The 18128-nt window shown below is 45.1% G+C and overlaps 1 protein-coding gene across 4 annotated transcripts in view; it reads right to left on the minus strand.

Annotated features, from left to right (window-relative positions):
- ARNT2 (aryl hydrocarbon receptor nuclear translocator 2) overlaps positions 1-18128 on the minus strand; it is a 153275-nt gene that overhangs the window by 59569 nt on the left and 75578 nt on the right. For 3 of the 4 annotated variants that reach the window (XM_053365470.1, XM_053365472.1, XM_053365473.1), the window contains exons 6-8: positions 16563-16665; positions 11614-11679; positions 8856-8950 (exon numbers count right to left, since the gene is read on the minus strand). In XM_053365470.1, coding sequence (XP_053221445.1) covers positions 8856-8950; positions 11614-11679; positions 16563-16665 — 264 coding nt within the window. The remainder of the gene's footprint in view (positions 1-8855; positions 8951-11613; positions 11680-16562; positions 16666-18128) is intronic. The other variant, XM_053365471.1, reaches the window with a different exon arrangement.

Raw genomic sequence — 18128 nt, forward strand, 5'->3', positions numbered from 1 at the left:
AATCAGAAACCGAGACGTCTACTGAAAATCCGGGACTGTCCCTGGAAAATAGGGGCACTTGGCGGGTTTGTTGTTCTGGGGCATTGTGGGAAACTTAAATGGCAACACTAAAGGCATCTATTTTAATGTCCCACAATGGTACACTGGGGTGCTCCTTGGCATTCTGGGAAATTAAAATGGCTGCTCAGTGCCCATTGGAGCACCATGCAGGGTACAGAGCTGAGATCCTGATGCAGAATTAACAGTATAGTTTGGGATTGCTGGTGGGGAGGATCACATATCAGAAGTTCTCTGGCTCTGATGCTAAGATAAGGAAGTTAATGGAAGGGAAGTCTGCTGCTTCCTTCTTAAGAACACAAAAAGAGCTCTGAGATTTATAAGATTTATAAGAGTTCTGTTTAATTGGTTTTGCAGAGAGTGCATATTTCATATATTTCATACTGTTCAATATTCTGTATAGATTACACAAAGAGTTTATATTGACATCACATTGTTGTACAGTGGTACCCCAGGTTAAGTACTTAATTCGTTCTGGAAGTCTGTTCTTAACTTGAAACTGTTCTTAACCTGAAGCACCACTTTAGCTAATGGGGCCTCCTGCTGCTGCCGCACCGCAGGAGCACAATTTCTGTTCTCATCCTGAAGCAAAGTTCTTAACCTGAATCACTATTTCTGGGTTAGCAGAGTCTGTAACCTGAAGTGTATGTAACCTGAAGCGTATGTAACCCGAGGTACCACTGTACTTGGTCATCGTGTTGCCTTGGATATTACTATTACTACTACTACGGATCAGCCCAAAGGCCTATCTAGTCTGCCATCCTGTTCTTACAGTGGCCAACCAGATGCCCCAATGGAAAACCCACAAGCAGGACCTGAGAGCAGCTGCTCTCGCTGCTTGTGATTCCTAGTAGCTGGGATTCAGAGGCATAATGCCTCAAACAGTGAAGGTGGAACATAGCCATCATGGCAAGTAGCCATTGGCAGTTCCTCCCTTGAAGCCAGCTGAGCCTCTGAAAAAGCTCTCAAAAGCCCGAGATAGGCTTCGGAAAACTGCAGGCCAGTTTGCAACGTATGCAAAAAGGAGAAGGTTTCAAATTAATTACTTGCGCTAAATACCTCAGAGATAAACGCTGTACATATTTAGCTTCCAAAGAACAGTAGCAACAGCTATTCAGATATGAGGAGCTTGCTCTGAATTCCTCGGTTTTCTGGTGTGAATCCAAGGCGAAGCAGCGAGGTGGGGGCGATGTTGGGGCCTGCTTTCAAGGTTACTGGCTTCAGCGTTCAGAACAGGTTGTTCTAAAGTTTCCCGCAAAGCAAGCCAAAGCCAGCCGTTTGCTGCTCTCCATACCTGATCTTAACAGCTGTAATTTTATACAAGGCAGAAGAATGTGAACAAATTCAATTTCCTCTGCGCTTAATTTTATTTTGTGTGCTGGGGGGTGGGCTAGGGAATTAACATGTCACCACTGTGGTGGTAAACTACGGCTCCCAGGGTTCTTTGGGGAGGGGGACTCATGTGCCTTAAATGTATGGTGTGCAGGCAACGTTGCTAAAAGCTACACCGTCAAAAAAGCCAGCTTCTTCTGGGCAATTTACGGCAGGGGTGGGGAACCTTGAGCCCAAGTGCCAAATGCAGCCCTGCAGCCCACTCCATCAGGTCCTTGGAAAACTCCCAGGGCACACCTCCTCATCACAGCTACACCATCTCTCTCCAAGCCACACACCTCAGCAGCCATACTTCATGCCCTCAAGTATTTTTGACTGGCGGGAATGTGTCATTGAATTCTGATAATGCCTTTTGCTGCCTGTAAGGCAAAAAGGTAAAGTACCCCTGGACGGTTAAGTCCAGTCAAAGGTAACTATGGGGTTGCGGCACTTTTCTCACTTTTCAGGCCGAGGGAGCTGGTGTTTGTCCACAGACAGCTTTCTGGGTCACATGGCCAGCATGACTAAACCAATTCTGGTGCAATGGAACACCGTGACGGAAACCAGAGTGCACAGAAATGCCATTTACCTTCCCGTCACAGCAGTAACTATTTATCTACTCGCCCTGGTGTGGTTTTGAACTGCTAGGTTGGCAGAATCTGGGACAGAACAACGGGAGCTCACCCCATTGCGGGGACTCGAACCGCCGATCTTCCGATCAGCAAGCCCACCAGACTGAGTGGTTTAGCCCACAGTGCCACCCACTGCCTGTATGGAGGATCTGCAAAGGTAAATTTTGCAATCTTCGCTCCGCCTGCTTTGCCTCTGGCCCAGCCCTCTACTGGCATGCAGCCCCAGAATGTTGCCCAGAAGTGAATGTGGCCCTTGGTTGAAAAAGGCTCCCCTCCTCTGATAAAGTAAGGAGCCATAGACTCTGATACAAAAACAAGGCAAAGCATGGTTGAAAAGATGCAAAGTTCAGCCCTGTTTTAAGTAACACCCAGTCGAAGGAAGCATTCAAAGTCTTGATTATTTTTGGACTTTTTGGACCTGGCCAAGATTCTCCACTCACCAGGGCGAAATGGCCGAGATTCATCAAAACACAGGGATAGAAACCATTTTTTTCAGGCCTGTTAGGCATGGAAAGCCTTTGTCCTTGCCTTAGCTTGAAACCAGCCCAGTTAGCTAGGCATGCAAATAGGTCTCAGAGGAGCATATGCACAGTGTAATCAGCAACTGGTTTCATAAAGGCCCCAATGGCTTCTCCTAAAGATGGAAAGTGCAAAAAATATTTCCCAGTGAAGTTCTTAGAGAGAAAGGGACTTTGGAAGTTCTCTCCCACCCAAAAGGCTGCATGCTCCCTGAAAGACAGCTTTTATTAGCCATCCCTTCATTTCACCTTTCCAGCCGTACATTTCCGGCCCATGCCAGTAGCGGAATGGTTCAGAGGCAGAAGGTGGACAGAGAAGACTCACATTGGCATGGAACATCAGAAGTCAATATTTTTCTTGGCTGCTGCAGGAGTTGCCCAATAACTTTTTAAGTAAATGTCAGCACTTGCTCCCAAATCTACCCTCCTGCAATCAGGGGTGGGAGTATCATGATAAGCAGGCAGAGGGACACCCTTAATCTGGCCCAACTTCAAATCACCAGTAGCCGGACTGAAGGAAGTGGGATGAGGCTGTTAACAAGACGGTCAGCACTTGCAATTGATTGATTGCTAGCTAAGCTTCTAGACAGGGGTAGGTAACCTAAGGCCCAGGAGCCAGAGCATAGCTGTCAGCTTTTCCCTTTTCTTGCGAGGAATCCTATTCGGAATAAGGGAATTTCCCTTTTAAAAAAGGGAAAAGTTAACAGCTATGGGCTGGATGAGGCCCAATCGCTTTCTAAATCCGGCCTGCGGACGGTCTGGGAATCAGCATGTTTTTACATGAGTAGAATGTGTGCTTTTATTTAAAATGCATCTCTGGGTAATTGTAGAGCATAGGAATTCATTCATTCCCCCCCCCCTAAATATAGTCCAGCCCACCACATGGTCTGAGGGACAGCGGACCAGCCCACGGCTGAAAAAGGTTGCTGACCCCTGTTCTAGACTGCTTCTGTGGATTTAGCAACCAATGGGCTTATATTCCAATTTCGGATTGTCCCTTTTGACGAGAACCAAGGGTTCCCAAACTATGGTCCACACAACACCAGTGGTCTGCAAGCTTCGTTTAGGTCAGGGCTTCCCAAACCTGGCCCTCCAGCTGTTTTTGAACTACAACTCCCATCATCTCTAGCTAGCAGGGCCAGTGGTCTGGGAGGATGGGAACTGTAGTCCAAAAACAGCAGCAAATCCAAGTTTGGGAAACTCTGATTTAGGTGGACCCCGGAGGGTCTGAGGATTTGTGGTTGAAGATGGGAGACAGTACAACCGAATGGTTATTTCAAGTCTAATCTCAGAGGTAGAGGGGACTCTCTGGGTGCCAGAGAAGGCACATATGCACCCATGGGTGCCACACTGGCAACCCCTGATGCACAAACATCTACCCACAGCAGTCACTCAAAGCCCTCCAGCGTTGCTTGTCTCTGTTCAGACTGAACATAGTATCTAAAGTTATAAGCAAACTGTCTTGCCAATGGCAACCAGTGAAAGATTAGTAAATGGGATCGATATAAAGTTTCAGGTATGGTTTATGATTATTGGCTGAATACTGGTGAAAGACCACAGCATGCAGAATATCCCATATTCCACCTTGCTAAAAGGACCAGGGAAGAAAATATGGGAAAGGCTGTGTCTGAAACCCCATGAAGCTGCTGCCAGTCAGTGCATGCAATACTGAACTAGGTCTGGTCTGACTTCTAAAGCAGCTTCTGGGGAAGGCCATAGCTCAGTGATTAGAACACCTGATTAACATGCAGAAGGCTACAGGTTCAACCCCCAACATCTCCAGGAAGGGCTGGGAGAGACCCCAGTCTTGAAATACAGAAGATCTGCTGCCAGCTGCAGTATGTAACACTGAGTTACATGGGCAACAGAACACCTGCTTTGAATACAGAAGGGCCTGGGATCAATCCCCGGCATCTCAGTTAAAATCATCAGGTAGTAGGCCATGGGAAGGACCCCAGCTTATGATTCTGGACAGCTGCTGCCAGCCAGAGTAAAGAATACTAGCTGGATAGACAAAAAGGCTTACTTGGTACAAAGGCTGCTTCCTGTGTTCCTATTGTTTTGCCGACCTTTTCTTTTAGAATCACAGTTTAAATGGTGTGTTGTTGTTGTTGTTGTTGTTGTTTTGTTATTTACAGTAATCCAAAAGCAAAATTGAAACGGTTTTGTGATTTACAATAACCCAACCATCTTCTTAAGTGCCAGCTGGAAACACAAAGGAAGGATTCTGACCTCCCCCTGCCCCACCGCACTTTCCATAGCTGCAGCCATGTGATGTGAATTAGGTTCGTTTGGTTTAAGTGGCTTCTGAAATGCCAGAAGAACGTACTGTGCGCCATCTACGTGCATGCATGCAAAAACACACACAAAAAATAATCAAGCTATCTTTAAAACTGTCAAGAAGATGCAAAAGAGAATACAGAACTACCCAGCAGAAATATGTACAGCCATAAGTTAAAATTGGCTAAGAGAGCCTATGGCTGTGGTGTGATTGGGATGAGGGCATTTGCATTCTTCAGGAAGGAGGGGGGGGGGCCGAGAAAAGAAAGCCGCCACCAGTTTGTGTTTGTGGTATGTTCAAACTCAGGCAACGAAAGGGCAAGATAACTCCAGTTCTGATTCATATCAGCAGGAGCTGTCAGAGGGAAGAGGAGTTCTTCAGCTCATCCAAGTGGTAAGGTCAGCCAAACCACCCCTTAACAATGCTGGATTCTACTCTTGGTCTCCTGTTGTTTTTCACATTTTCCCATATGGAAATATTCCCATGCGAGCGATTGAGTTACTGGTGTGTGTGTTTTGAACAGTGCAATGGACCAAGAAAGGGGAAAAGAAATGTCATTCCCAGAAGCCCTCATTCAAAACAGGATTGACTTACTGCAGAGGTTATACTGCCTAGGCTCCAAAAAGCTACAGGCCTTTGGCCAACTGAACAATCCATGACCTTTTAAACTACCTCCGTCTGTGTCTCCTTATTGTTGTTTGTTTGTTGCTGTGTTATGTATTTTTGTGTTTTTATATTGTAAACCGCCTTGTGACCCTTGTTCGGAGGAAGGTATATAATTTTTAACAACAACAACAACAACAGGTTATGAGACTCTTAATCTCCAAGTCATGGTTTTGAGCCCCATGTTAGGCAAAATATTCCTGAATGGCAAGCGATTGGATGACCCTCATGGTCCCATTCCAACTCTACCAATTATATTATTCTATTATTCTAAAATGTCCATACACAGACACACAAAAGCGAAGCATCTGATGGGAAATAGAAAAAAGCATAACTCTTTTCAAGATGCTGAAGCATACAGTGGTACCTCGGGTTACGTACTTAATTCATTCCGGAGGTCTGTTCTTAACCTGAAACTGTTCTTAACCTGAAGCACCACTTTAGCTAATGGGGACTCCTGCTGCCGCCGCGCCGCCAGAGCACGATTTCTGTTCTCATCCTGAAGCAAAGTTCTTAACCTGATGTAATATTTCTAGGTTAGTGGAGTCTGTAACCTGAAGTGTATGTAACCTAAAGCATGTGTAACCTGATGTACCACTGTACTGCATTTCTATTGATACCCAATGTGGTTCAGCCAGAACATCGGAAATTGCCTTATACCGTCATGCCATTGGCCCATCTAGCTCAGTGGTGTATACCCTGATTGGGAGGGGCTCTCCAGCTTTTCAGAGAGAGGATACTCCTAGCCCTACCTGGAAATGCTAGGGATTGAACCTGGAACCTTCTGCATGCAAGGCTGATGCTCTAACCACTGAGCTACAGCAACTTCCCTAGTGTGTTTCGGCCAGAACACAGGGCACTGTTTCGTACTGAGTCAGACTGAGAGGGAACAGGACCTCCTGGGGGGTTTGATGCTCAAAAGCATCAGTTCTGAAGCAAATTGCAAGGCAAAACTCTCACTGACTTCGAAGTGGGTGCTTTTGAGCTGTCTACAAGGCTACACAGAAGTCACCCAGCTCATTTAGGCCTGTTCTGGCCAAAATGCAATGCTCTTCATCATCAGCACTGCCCCCCGCCCAATGCTGTTATCACAAGCTACCTGTGAAGCTCTAATCAGTTCCAAAACTGGTTTGACATCAGAGATAAATGGCTGTTGTGTGTTGAAGAAACAAGGTCAAACTCGACAAGCGAGAAGCTGAAGAAACAGCAGCCTTGTGTTTACCTAAGTCCTCTCCCTCCAGAATGGTCTCATTAAGGAGTGGGTCAATGGGGTACCCTTCCAGAGGTTGTGGACTACAAGTCTCAACCAGCATACCTGACATTCATGGATTCTGGGAAGTACAGCCCCAAACATCTAAGACAGCAACCTGATGGCTACCCCTGAACTACTATAACTTAAGCCTCATCTGCACCATACATTTAAAACACTCCTATACCACAGAATAAGGGACGCGGGTGGCGCTGTGGGTTAAACCACAGAGCCTAGGACTTGCCGATCAGAAGGTCGGCAGTTCGAATCCCTGCAACGGGGTGAACTCCCGTTGCTTTGTCCCTGCTCCTGCAAACCTAGCAGTGCGAAAGCACGTCAAAGTGCAAGTAGATAAATAGGTACCGCTCCGGCGGGAAGGTAAACGGCATTTCCGTGCGCTGCTCTGGTTCACCAGAAGCGGCTTTGTCATGCGGGCCACATCACCCGGAAGCTGTACGTTGGCTCCCTCGGCCAATAAAGCGAGATGAGCGCCGCAACCCCATAGTCGGCCACGACTGGACCTAATGGTCAGGGGTCCCTTTACCTTTTTATACCACAGAATCCTGGGAATTTTAGTTTATTACAGGTGCTGGGAACTGCAGCTCAGTGTGTAGAAGCGCCCTTAACTACAGTTCCCAGGATTCTTTGGGGGTGGCGAACCCATGACTTTTACAGGGTTTTGCACAGTGTGAATTGCGACCATAGCTAGATCCCAAACTTCTGCATTTCCACACCAGTTCAGCATCAGAGGTGGCTGCTGGCTGGGGACAGAGGGCCAAGGCATGGCTGCACAGCTGGACTGCTTCTTTCCTTTGCATGCATTACAACATCCTGTTGGAATGCCAGATTTTTCCAAAGAAAAACCCTACTGAGCCCATCCGAAAGCTTGGATGACGAGAGCTGACCTGCCCATAAGGATGGGTGAGCTGCAGGCTGCTTGCCCTGAAAATGAATCAGAGTCCTTCGTGGGGCCCAATCAAACATCAAAAACCCTTTGGGGAGAGGGGTGTTCAATGTTTGGTTGGGCCATTTGAGGCCCCCACCCATCAGCTCAATTCCTTCTCCACTCTGGTCACGTTTCACTGTCCAAACTGATTTCCCATTGCCACCTCCAGGCCCAATTCTTTCCCCATTCACTTGCCTGCCAACACATCCCTGCTCAAAGGTGTGTGTGTGTGTGTGTGTGTGTGTGTGTGTGTGTGTGTGCTTCCAAAGTACAACTCCCAGCTTCTCAGCTTCCAAAGTACAACTCCCATCACCCCTTGCCATTGGCACTTTCGGGCAGTGAAGATGGGAGCTGAAGTTCACCCCCCACCAGTCCCAAGAGGAAGGAGATGTTGCAATGTCAAGACATTGCAAGGATCTATGGTTTTGGAAGCAGCATGGAGGAGGCTACTTTCATCCCACAAGGAGATGCTGTGCTGCTATTGCTTGCCTGGAGCCTCAGGTAAGCTTCCCTCACCTTGGGAACCAAAACAAGCTGGCAGAGTGTATATATGGGAATAAGCAGCATTGGGTGGGTTACGCTCTTGAGTTGGGCTGTAACACCTGCCTAGATTCAACTGGCAGAAATAAATCAGGGACACTTCTTGAGAAGACTCAGGGCATTCCCAACCCTTTTGGGGGCCGAGGGGCACATCTGGAAATCTAATAAACCGTCGTGAGCACCAAGAAATTGCCATTTCACAGAAGGTGATGCTTAGACCCTCTCCCCAAAACACCTATGGAAATCCAAAACAAATATAACGTGGACCAAAAAAAAGCAACACTGCCCAGAAAAGTCAACCAGCCCACCAAACAACATAAAAGCACCTCATTGTTGTGATTAGCAGGGGCCCTTGATGGAAGCCAAAGGGGGATGTTATGGACTGGTTGGGTAGGGAGGAATGGTAGGAGGAACCAGCTGGGGAACCCTCGAGGGAAGAAGGTTCAGAGCCCCGGGAATGGTAGTAGGACAATGATGAGTGGTCAGAGGGATAAGGCTGTCTGGGCATGGATGTGCTCCCATCCATTTCAGCAGAACATAAGGAGACACTCCCCAAACCAAAAACATTCATAGAGAAAGAATTAAATATGTGCCTTGCCTATTTTACCTGCCGGAGGCCAGGCTTTGATGTAACCAGTACAATGGACCACGGCATATTGGGCCTCTCCTTCTTTCACTGGGCCAAGGCCATTCCTAAATGGAAATAAACCAGACTTGTATCATTAAGTTTGTGATTGACAGAGCTCAAAGGAAGCATTTAAAAAAAACCCAAACAAACCCACAATAAGGCCAAACTACATCCATCTTCAAATTATATTATCCCTTCCGTGTATGCCCCCACCATTACGAACATCCAAATAATTTTTCACGCTCCTCAACATTGCCTCAGTTGGGAGGCTGAATTATGCCCCTCTCAATTTTGAGCCCTAAGTTCTCATTTAAGGACCTTTGCAGCAGCACTAGCACAATTCACACTGAACCATAGTTTGTGCTAACCATAGTTAAGTACCCTGAACATGGCTTACAACTGCTTGTCTGCTTCCGTTCTCTCTCTAATCAGCACTTGGTTCTCCAGGTGCAGTTACATCTGGAAGTGGAGCAACAGCCTTAACTATAGTTTGTTAATTCAGGAATCAAGTCAAACCATGGTTTGCAAACCTACTTCAATTTGAATTTGTTGGCCAACTGCAAACTGTAGATTTTTTATTATTATTATTATTATTATTGTTGTTGTTGTTGTTGTTGTTGTTGTTGTTGTTGTTGTTGTTATTATTAGTTTCATTTCTATATCAGACATAATGCCAAACCTTAAAGCTTCCATAACCATGGTTTGACATGATGGTTGAACTGAGCCACTAGTTTAATAACCAGTATACAATTAGAACGGACTCCCCAGAGCAGACGGTGGCATAGGATGGAGAAAGTGTGTTCATCTCCCTTCCTCCCAGTTCATTCACTGATTTCACTCAAAAGATGAATACCTGGATAGCGTATAAGATTAAGTCCTATCTACCTAAATAGGGATCTAACACACTGGCATTTAAAAAAATCTTATTTCTAATTAAATGTACTTAACTAAAGAAAAGTACAGGCAGAGCTGTGTAAATTAAAGGAACTGGAACACCCCACACTAGAAAGAATCATAGTCCTCACTAGAACGCAGAGAGCATGAGATCAGTTCTTTGCTCACCGTAATTCCACTCTTTTGCCAACTGTTAGCTCAATTGCTCTGCTAAAATTAAATCAGCACGTTGGCAAAGTTACTGAATTCTTTAGCTTCCACATATCAAGCAATTAACACTCTTTTCCTCGCCGCACAAATATGATCACTGGCCAGCAGTAACGGCCCATATGAGCTTGCCTTCCTTATTGCGAATCACATCACTATGTAGCCTAATATTGGGGCGGATCCAAATGTTCACATTGCCACTTACTCCACATTCAGTGTGCTCTCATTGCTAGTTTTAGAAGCCACGTTCATACGACGTTAGCCCCAATGCAAATCAACTCTTAAGTTCTTTGAGAAATACTGCTGTTTGATGTGGGGTTCCACATCCCCCTTCAAAGCAGCTTCAGTCTAAATAGAAAACTGGATGTGGATTAAGTGGCAATGGGCACACATGAGACACATGCGCAGAAGAGTGCACAAGTGCAGGTGGCTGTTTCATGACTAGGAGTTCCACACGGGTTGCAGGGATGATGATGGTGATGATGATGATGATGATGATAATAATAATAATAAATAAATAATTTTTATTTATACCCAGCCCTCCCCAGCCAAGGCCGGGCTCAGGGCGGCTAACAACCAATAATAAAAACAAGCTGAATGAATACAACTTAAAAACAAGATTAAAATACAACATTAAAACATTTGGATAGAAGAACCAAAACAGTAATGAGCATCAGGGTAAGGCATCCCTGCCCCACCTCTGATCTGAACACCACCATGAATATGCGGCTTGAAATCAGGGTAGATAAAAATCAATGGTTTTTTAATATATATTTTTAAAAAAATCATTTTTAAAAAATTTAAATCGGATTTTTAAAATAAAATGGTTTTGGAGGAACCATCTTTCTAAAGAGAGTTTTCTATTTAAGTTACATTATATTCATCAGGAAACAAGAATTTGTTTTAAGTTTTTCATGTGTGCTAAAACTCAGTCTAAGGTTGGTTTGTTGTTGTTTTTCAATCGTTTAACCACATCAGTTAACAAACATGGATACATATGCTACAATGTTATCATTTTAGTTAAATAAATGGTTTAAATTGTTGATTCTTTTTCTCCTTCCAATAAAGTACAGGAGAAAAGTTGTCCAAATATCAACAGTTAACTTATTAAACCTCACAATAATTTCATGATTATCTATCAATGTAGTTCTAAGAGTATAACCAAGTCAGTAATTTTTGATATAACTGTAAAAACTACTCTGAAAACTTATTATTCCAAAAATGAAACCTTCATCTGGTTGTAAATATTAAGATTATACCAGCAAGAATGAGTCTCTCTGTTAAAAAAAATGATTTAAATCAAGTCTTACTGACTAGTGATTTAAATCATGATTTAAATCAAATCCACCGTGCTTCAAATGCAGGGCGTGGCAATGACCTCGCTGTGTCTTAAGCTGCAAACGTGAACATACTCTGAGTTAACCTTAAGAGAAGGGGGCCCACTGAATTCAATGTGACTTAACTTGCACATGAAGTCCCACTGATTCCAAGAGGACAACTCTAAACGTGGCTAAGCCTGGATCTACCCAAATGTCTACTCTGAAAAGCAACAACTCTACAGGTTCCCAAGAGGAGACCTAACGAAACGGCCAACCGGATGTCAAACCAGCGAGGGAAAGACACCTACCTGTATCTTTTTCGCATGGTGGTTATTCTGTTTAGAGGCAAGTGATCCAGTGGGGCATTTCCACACCTGCAAGCAAACCAGCACATCAACGAGTTGAGTAAAAACACTTGATTGCAGAGGGAAGGGGAGAGACAATACCGTATTGCCCCAAATGTAAGCCGCACCCGAATATAAGCCATACCTTTAAAATTCAGGGGGGGGGCGGGAGAAAAAAAGACAATACCCGAATATAAGACGCTCCCTTAAAATTCTGAGGGCACTCACACCCATTCCGTTTTACCGTATGTCTGTTTCAGCAGCAATATCGTAAAAGCCAATTTTTGTAAGGTTGCAAATCTAAGCCATACTTTAACTCTTCACGGTCAGAATTTGGGGGAAAAGTGAGGCTTATATTCAGGCCAATACGGTATGTGCCATCAGGAATCTTTTGGGGTAGACGATTTTTAGCAAACCTAATCAGATTGAGAACTGTAGCCTATTTTCCTTGAAACTGTCCCTTGACCTGTTTCCACCCAATACACTGGCTGCCTTTCAGATGTTCTGACCTACAGCTTCAGGCCCATTGCACTATACATTTAAAGCAGTATTGTGCCACTTTAAATAGCCATGGCTTCACCAGAGCATCCTGGGATCTGTAGTGTGTTAAAAGTACTGAGAGTTGCTAGGAGACCCCCTTTGCGCTCACAAAGCTACAGTTCCCAGAGTGCTTTAACAATCAATCCCTCTTCCCAAGGAGCTCTGAGAATTGTAGCTCTGTGAGGCTATTAGCAACCTGTAGTTAGGAAGCTAGGGACGCGGGTGGCGCTGTGGGTAAAAGCCTCAGCGCCTAGGGCTTGCCGATCGTAAGGTTGGCGGTTCGAATCCCCGCGGCGGGGTGCGCTCCCGTTGCTCGGTCCCAGCGCCTGCCAACCTAGCAGTTCGAAAGCACCCCCAGGTGCAAGTAGATAAATAGGGACCGCTTACTGGCAGGAAGGTAAATGGCGTTTCCGTGTGCTGCGCTGGCTTGCCAGATGCAGCTTTGTCATGCTGGCCACATGACCCGGAAGTGTCTCCGGACAGCGCTGGCCCCCGGCCTCTTAAGTGAGATGGGCGCACAACCCTAGAGTCTGTCAAGACTGGCCCGTACGGGCAGGGGTACCTTTACCTTTAGTTAGGAAGCTATCGTTCCCAGGATTCTTTGTGGGCAAGCCATGACTTCTTAAATCAGTATAATAGTACTTTGAATGTATAGCACACATGGGGATCTCTGTCAGGCCCAACCAGTATGTTTAGTTCAGAACGGTTTCTGGAGATACCAGGCTGCCCTAGATGTTCCAATTGTTCAAATTAGGGAGGGGTAGGGAAACACACACCAGAAAACGGCAACTCATAAAAGAACAAGGGTGAAATACAAATTGCACCATCAATAGCAGTTTGGTAAAGGAGCTCCTAGCCCACGATTCTTTTTTACTCGCCCATAATCATTATTTTTACAAGCCCTATGCCTGTGTTAGTCATTTTTGTGGTGAGCTGAATGAAAACAAAAGAATCTTCTGATCTGCAAACGTTCTCCCTCTAGAGTGGTGACCTGGAAGGGATCGATTTTATCTCCAGGTGGCTGTTTGGGAAGACTGACCGGTAAATATGACTCACAGAAGTTAATTTCCAATACAGTGGTACCTCGGGTTACAGACGCTTCAGGTTACAGACTCCGCTAACCCAGAAAAAGTGCTTCAGGTTAAGAACTTTGCTTCAGGATTAGAACAGAAATCAGACTGTGGCGGCACGGCAGCAGTGGGAGGCCCCATTAGCTAAAGTGGTACCTCAGGTTAAGAACAGTTTCAGGTTAAGAACAGACCTCCAGAATGAATTAAGTTCTTAACCTGAGGTACCACTGTACTTGGAGAGCGCATACTACAAGGATTTTCAATTAGAGCTGAGCTGGAATTTATCTGAAGACATTTATTTCTGAGGAAATTCCCGAGATCTTTCTTTCTTTCTTTGCCTTCTCCCCACCTCAGCCCCGCTAAAGAATAAGGCGACTTTACAGAACTTCCTCTGAATATTTGTCACCTCTTCTTTCCCCTTTGTACTGTCCTAAACATCTTCCTAAACATCAGGAAGAACCTTCTGACAGTAAGAGCTCTTTGGTAATGGAACAGACTCTCATGAGCTGGCAGACTCTCCTTCCTCGGAGGTTTTAAAGGAGAGGTTGGATGGTCACCTGTCATGTACGATCTAGCTGAGATTCCTACATTGCAGGGGGTTGGACTAGATGACCCTCGAGGTCCCTTCCAACTCTACAATTTTATGATTCTGGAAAGATACAAAATGGCTGCCAACAGTTGTCATGGCAGGAAGAACCACCTCTCCCCATACAAACCAACCTAGATCCTGCACTTGTCATCCAAGGCCCTTCTCTATGTCCCCACTCCCCCAGAAGTTTGGAGGGTGACAACACAAGAACATCATTACATGTCTTTAGGCACCAGGCAAAAACATTCCTCTTTACTCAAGCCTTTGGCCATTAAATAATCTATAGCCTGGAGGGCGGGGGGGGGGGAGAGACTGTTGTTGTTGTTATTATTTCATTATGCTGCCTAGTATTTTGCTCTGTATGTTTTATATTATTAAAGGTAAAGGTACCCCTGGCCGTACGGGCCAGTCGTGTCCGACTCTAGGGTTGTGTGCTCATCTCACTTAAGAGGCCGGGAGCCAGCGCTGTCCGAAGACACTTCCGGGTCACATGGCCAGCGTGACAAAGCTGCTCTGGCGAGCCAGCACCAGCGCAGCACACGGAAACACCGTTTATCTTCCCGCTATAAAGCGGTCCCTATTTATCTACTTGCACTTAGGGGTGCTTTCGAACTGCTAGGTGGGCAGGAGCTGGGACCGAAAGACGGGAGCTCACCCCGCCGTGGGGATTCGAACCGCCGACCATACGATTGGCAAGTCCTAGGCACTGAGGTTTTACCCACAGCGCCACCCACGTCCCACATTTATATTATATTATTTTATATTATATTTATATTATTACACTCCCTAAATTATGTTCTTAATGTTGTACACCACCCTGAGATCGTTAGATAAAGGGTGGTATAGAAATCTAAGAAATACTAAATGATGATGATGATTATGATGAAGATGTTCAGCACCTCAAGCTGAAAAAACAATGCATGAGATAGAATGAGTAAAAGAATCCCAAATATATTCTGAGGCCAAAGAATGGCTAAATCATAACCCACAGACCCATGGGATGTTTAATTACTGCAAATGCAATTTGACCGAGACAATAAAACATTTAACAGGCAGTCACCTAAAATGTTTGAAAATTGCAAAATGAAGATGTTCTCCAGATTTGCTCATCTGCTAAAATTAGTTGGTGATTAATTCCTCTTGCCTTTCAACATGCTTTTAAATAATAACATTGGCTTGTTGTGAAACACAAACACAGTCCCCATTTCCATTCCGTTGTGGAATGTTTGGGCCCTAAAGTGCTGCTTTCAATAGTCACACATTATTAGGGTGACACAAAGGCTCACATTCCGGTGGTTGATTTGAATCATTTTTTTCCTCCTGAAGAAGTACAGGGGAAAATTAAGTTCTGGTAAACACGACTGTAGAAAAGATATGAGCTGTTGGTTCTTTTATTAATGGCAGAAAAATGCAAAATTCAGATTTATTGACGTGGTAATGAAAGCAGGCACCAGAGAGTTCACTTAACAGCACATGCTACTCATGGCTTGGCAAAAATCCACTTCGTAAAATGATGTGTTCGTTGCACATCGAAATCAACGATCGGACCTCTTTTTCATGGCCTGCTGAACCACCAATATGGAGACTCATATTTGAACGGAAACTTATGAGCCAGGCCACTTGTCCATCTAACTCAGCAATGGCTGTGCTGTCTAGTAGCGGCTCTGCAAGGGAGGAGCAGGTAGTGGTGAGGGGTTGCTGTTGCAAGGTAGAGACAAGGTCGGGGTAGGGATAGTGCAGCAGTGGAGCCAATCCAGAGTTTCCTCCAATGTCTCTGAATTTTCCTGACCTTGCCACGCCCTCTCACTAGTCCAGTTTGCAGCTTGGAAATGCTGGGAGCTGATCCTTTGACCTTTCACATGCCAAGCACGGAGATAGAATAGAACCCTTCCAGGTGACCACTCAAGAGGGAGAACGTTTGCCGATCAGAAGGTCTATCACAGGGCCATAGACCCCTAACTTTATATTTCTCCTTTATTAGGCATAGCAACCCACACAATATCAAACAGACACTGTATACAAATTGTGCAAAATACAAGCTCAGCATAACAAGGTTTGTCCCAGTCAGATCTTTAACTTCAGAGAAAAGACCCCTAACTTTGCCAAGCATTCATGTTCCCCATATTTTACTGCACAGGCTGAATTCAAGGGAAGATACCCATCAATGTATCTGGATGCTTTTCGGTGCCAAGGGTCTGCAGGAAAGTCTGTGGACTTTATCTGCTGTCCAATGAAACCCTATTAGAAGTTTATTTGTTTTTTTAGAGGAACAATTCATAGGAATCCTTGCTGGTCTAGGGAAACGCCTCTCCCCTCGCTTTCTACAATGGACATCCACGTGTTTATGGGAATCCCATAGGGGGGAAATTGGGGTGTTTGTTTTGCATGCAGAATCTTCCAAGTTCAGTCCCAGGGATCTCCAGTTAAAAACAGAGGTGGGGAACCCTTTTCAACCCAAGGGTTCCTTCTGGGTACCACACACAACTGGTGGGCATAGCAAGAGGCAAAAGTGGGCAGAACAACAAATCTAAATTTTACCACTGCAAACTGGCAACGCCACTCAATTGAACTCCACCAAATCCTTGCAGTATTTTCATCAAGTCTACCCAAATATTTTGCAGCTAATCTCCACTGGAGGCTATTCCACCATATTGCCGCTTTGGGAGGCACACGAAAAGCATTGAAGCACTGCATGTTTGAACAGAAGGGTATACCTCATTCTGCATATGAACGACCGCCTTGATCCCATGCACATTCTCATTGAAGATTGTTGGCCCTCTTTCTTCACTGTCCCAGTCTTCAAATCCAAAATCCTCCCTAAGAAGATAGAAGAGGAAGGGAGAAGGAGAAGAATGAGTCACAACTCTACCATTTTCACTCACTCACCCACAATCCCTTTTTCTGTACCTGCTAATCTGCCACAGAGCCTATTTGTGTAGAAAAGATTCTGGGGCATATATTTCCCATACATACTAGCAGGAGATAAAGGACTAAAATCAAAACAAGCGTGCATTTTGTAGAACTGTAATTAACCAACAAACATGACTTCAACAAGACCATTATTCAAACCTTAATAATAAATGTATTTCAAATAAAGCAATATAGCATTTTTAAATTTTACGATCAAGCCACATACTGGAAAACTTAGGAAAAACCCCTCCCTTTCGGCTCCCAATGCTAGACAGTTATGAAAGTCGTAATTGCATCCATGTGATATTCTGGCATGGGACACCTTAATGAAGCATGCTACCCGCAGTCATATTTTTGACAATTACATCTTCACTTTGGAATGCATTTAGAAGATGCCTCAAAAGGTTGCTGCACAAGCCAGATCTTGCCCTGAAGTATACCCGTGCAACCCCGTGACCTAGTTTAGAGGTGTGACTCAGAAGACTATTTATGACAAGGGAAAAGATGACAGTGATCTCAAACAATTCCGTTTTTGGTTGTTACATTTCTTCATCCAGAGACGCAAAGGGCCAGTTCTCTCCCTGCAGCTGATGAAGGCAAGAGTCATTCAAATCAAATTCCGCAGGAATCCCTGAGGTATGAAGGTTAAACAACTGATACATGTTTAGCTGAGTGCAGGATCCACTCTGACTCCCCCCACCCCAACCTCACAATTTTACAGCTATCATTCATATCCCCAAAGGAGACTGCTAGGTTCAAATGGGGAATACACTCAACGGCGCAATGTCCTGCTTTGGATAACATCTTATTTCTCAACATTTCGTTGTCTCCTGCATAGAGACATCTGGGAAGATGGCTTCATCAACTTCCTCATTATGCAAGCAGGACGTCAGGACTGGACTGTGGGCAGCTTTTTGGTGTGAGCCAAGCAGCCCATGCAAGCAGTCACTAAAAGCAAATTAGAACCAGAGCACAAGCCAGAAGGTAAGATCCAAAAGAAACCCCAAAATATAGGGTCAAACCATAGTTCAGAAAAACGATCCTCAAGAAAAGGTCAACTGTCTCTTCTCCTTGACCATCAACTCTTAGACAACACATTCAGCCAGTCATGGATTAACATCCTAATCACTTTGGATTTCAGCCTCCCTCAGCCTGCCTCACTCCCACTGCATACAGAAGAATGCAGGAAACCGCATCAGTCAAGTGAGCGCGTTCTGCCTGGACACTGAGGTCCAGCGCCAAGGGCCTTCTGGCGGTTCCCTCGCTGCAAGAAGCCAAGTTACAGGGAACCAGGCAGAGGGCCTTCTCGGTAGTGGCACCCGCCCTGTGGAACGCCCTCCCACCAGATGTCAAAGAGAAAAATAACTACC

The sequence above is a fragment of the Podarcis raffonei genome, chromosome 14 (genome assembly GCF_027172205.1).
Source record: "Podarcis raffonei isolate rPodRaf1 chromosome 14, rPodRaf1.pri, whole genome shotgun sequence".
In the NCBI taxonomy this organism is placed as follows: domain Eukaryota; kingdom Metazoa; phylum Chordata; class Lepidosauria; order Squamata; family Lacertidae; genus Podarcis; species Podarcis raffonei.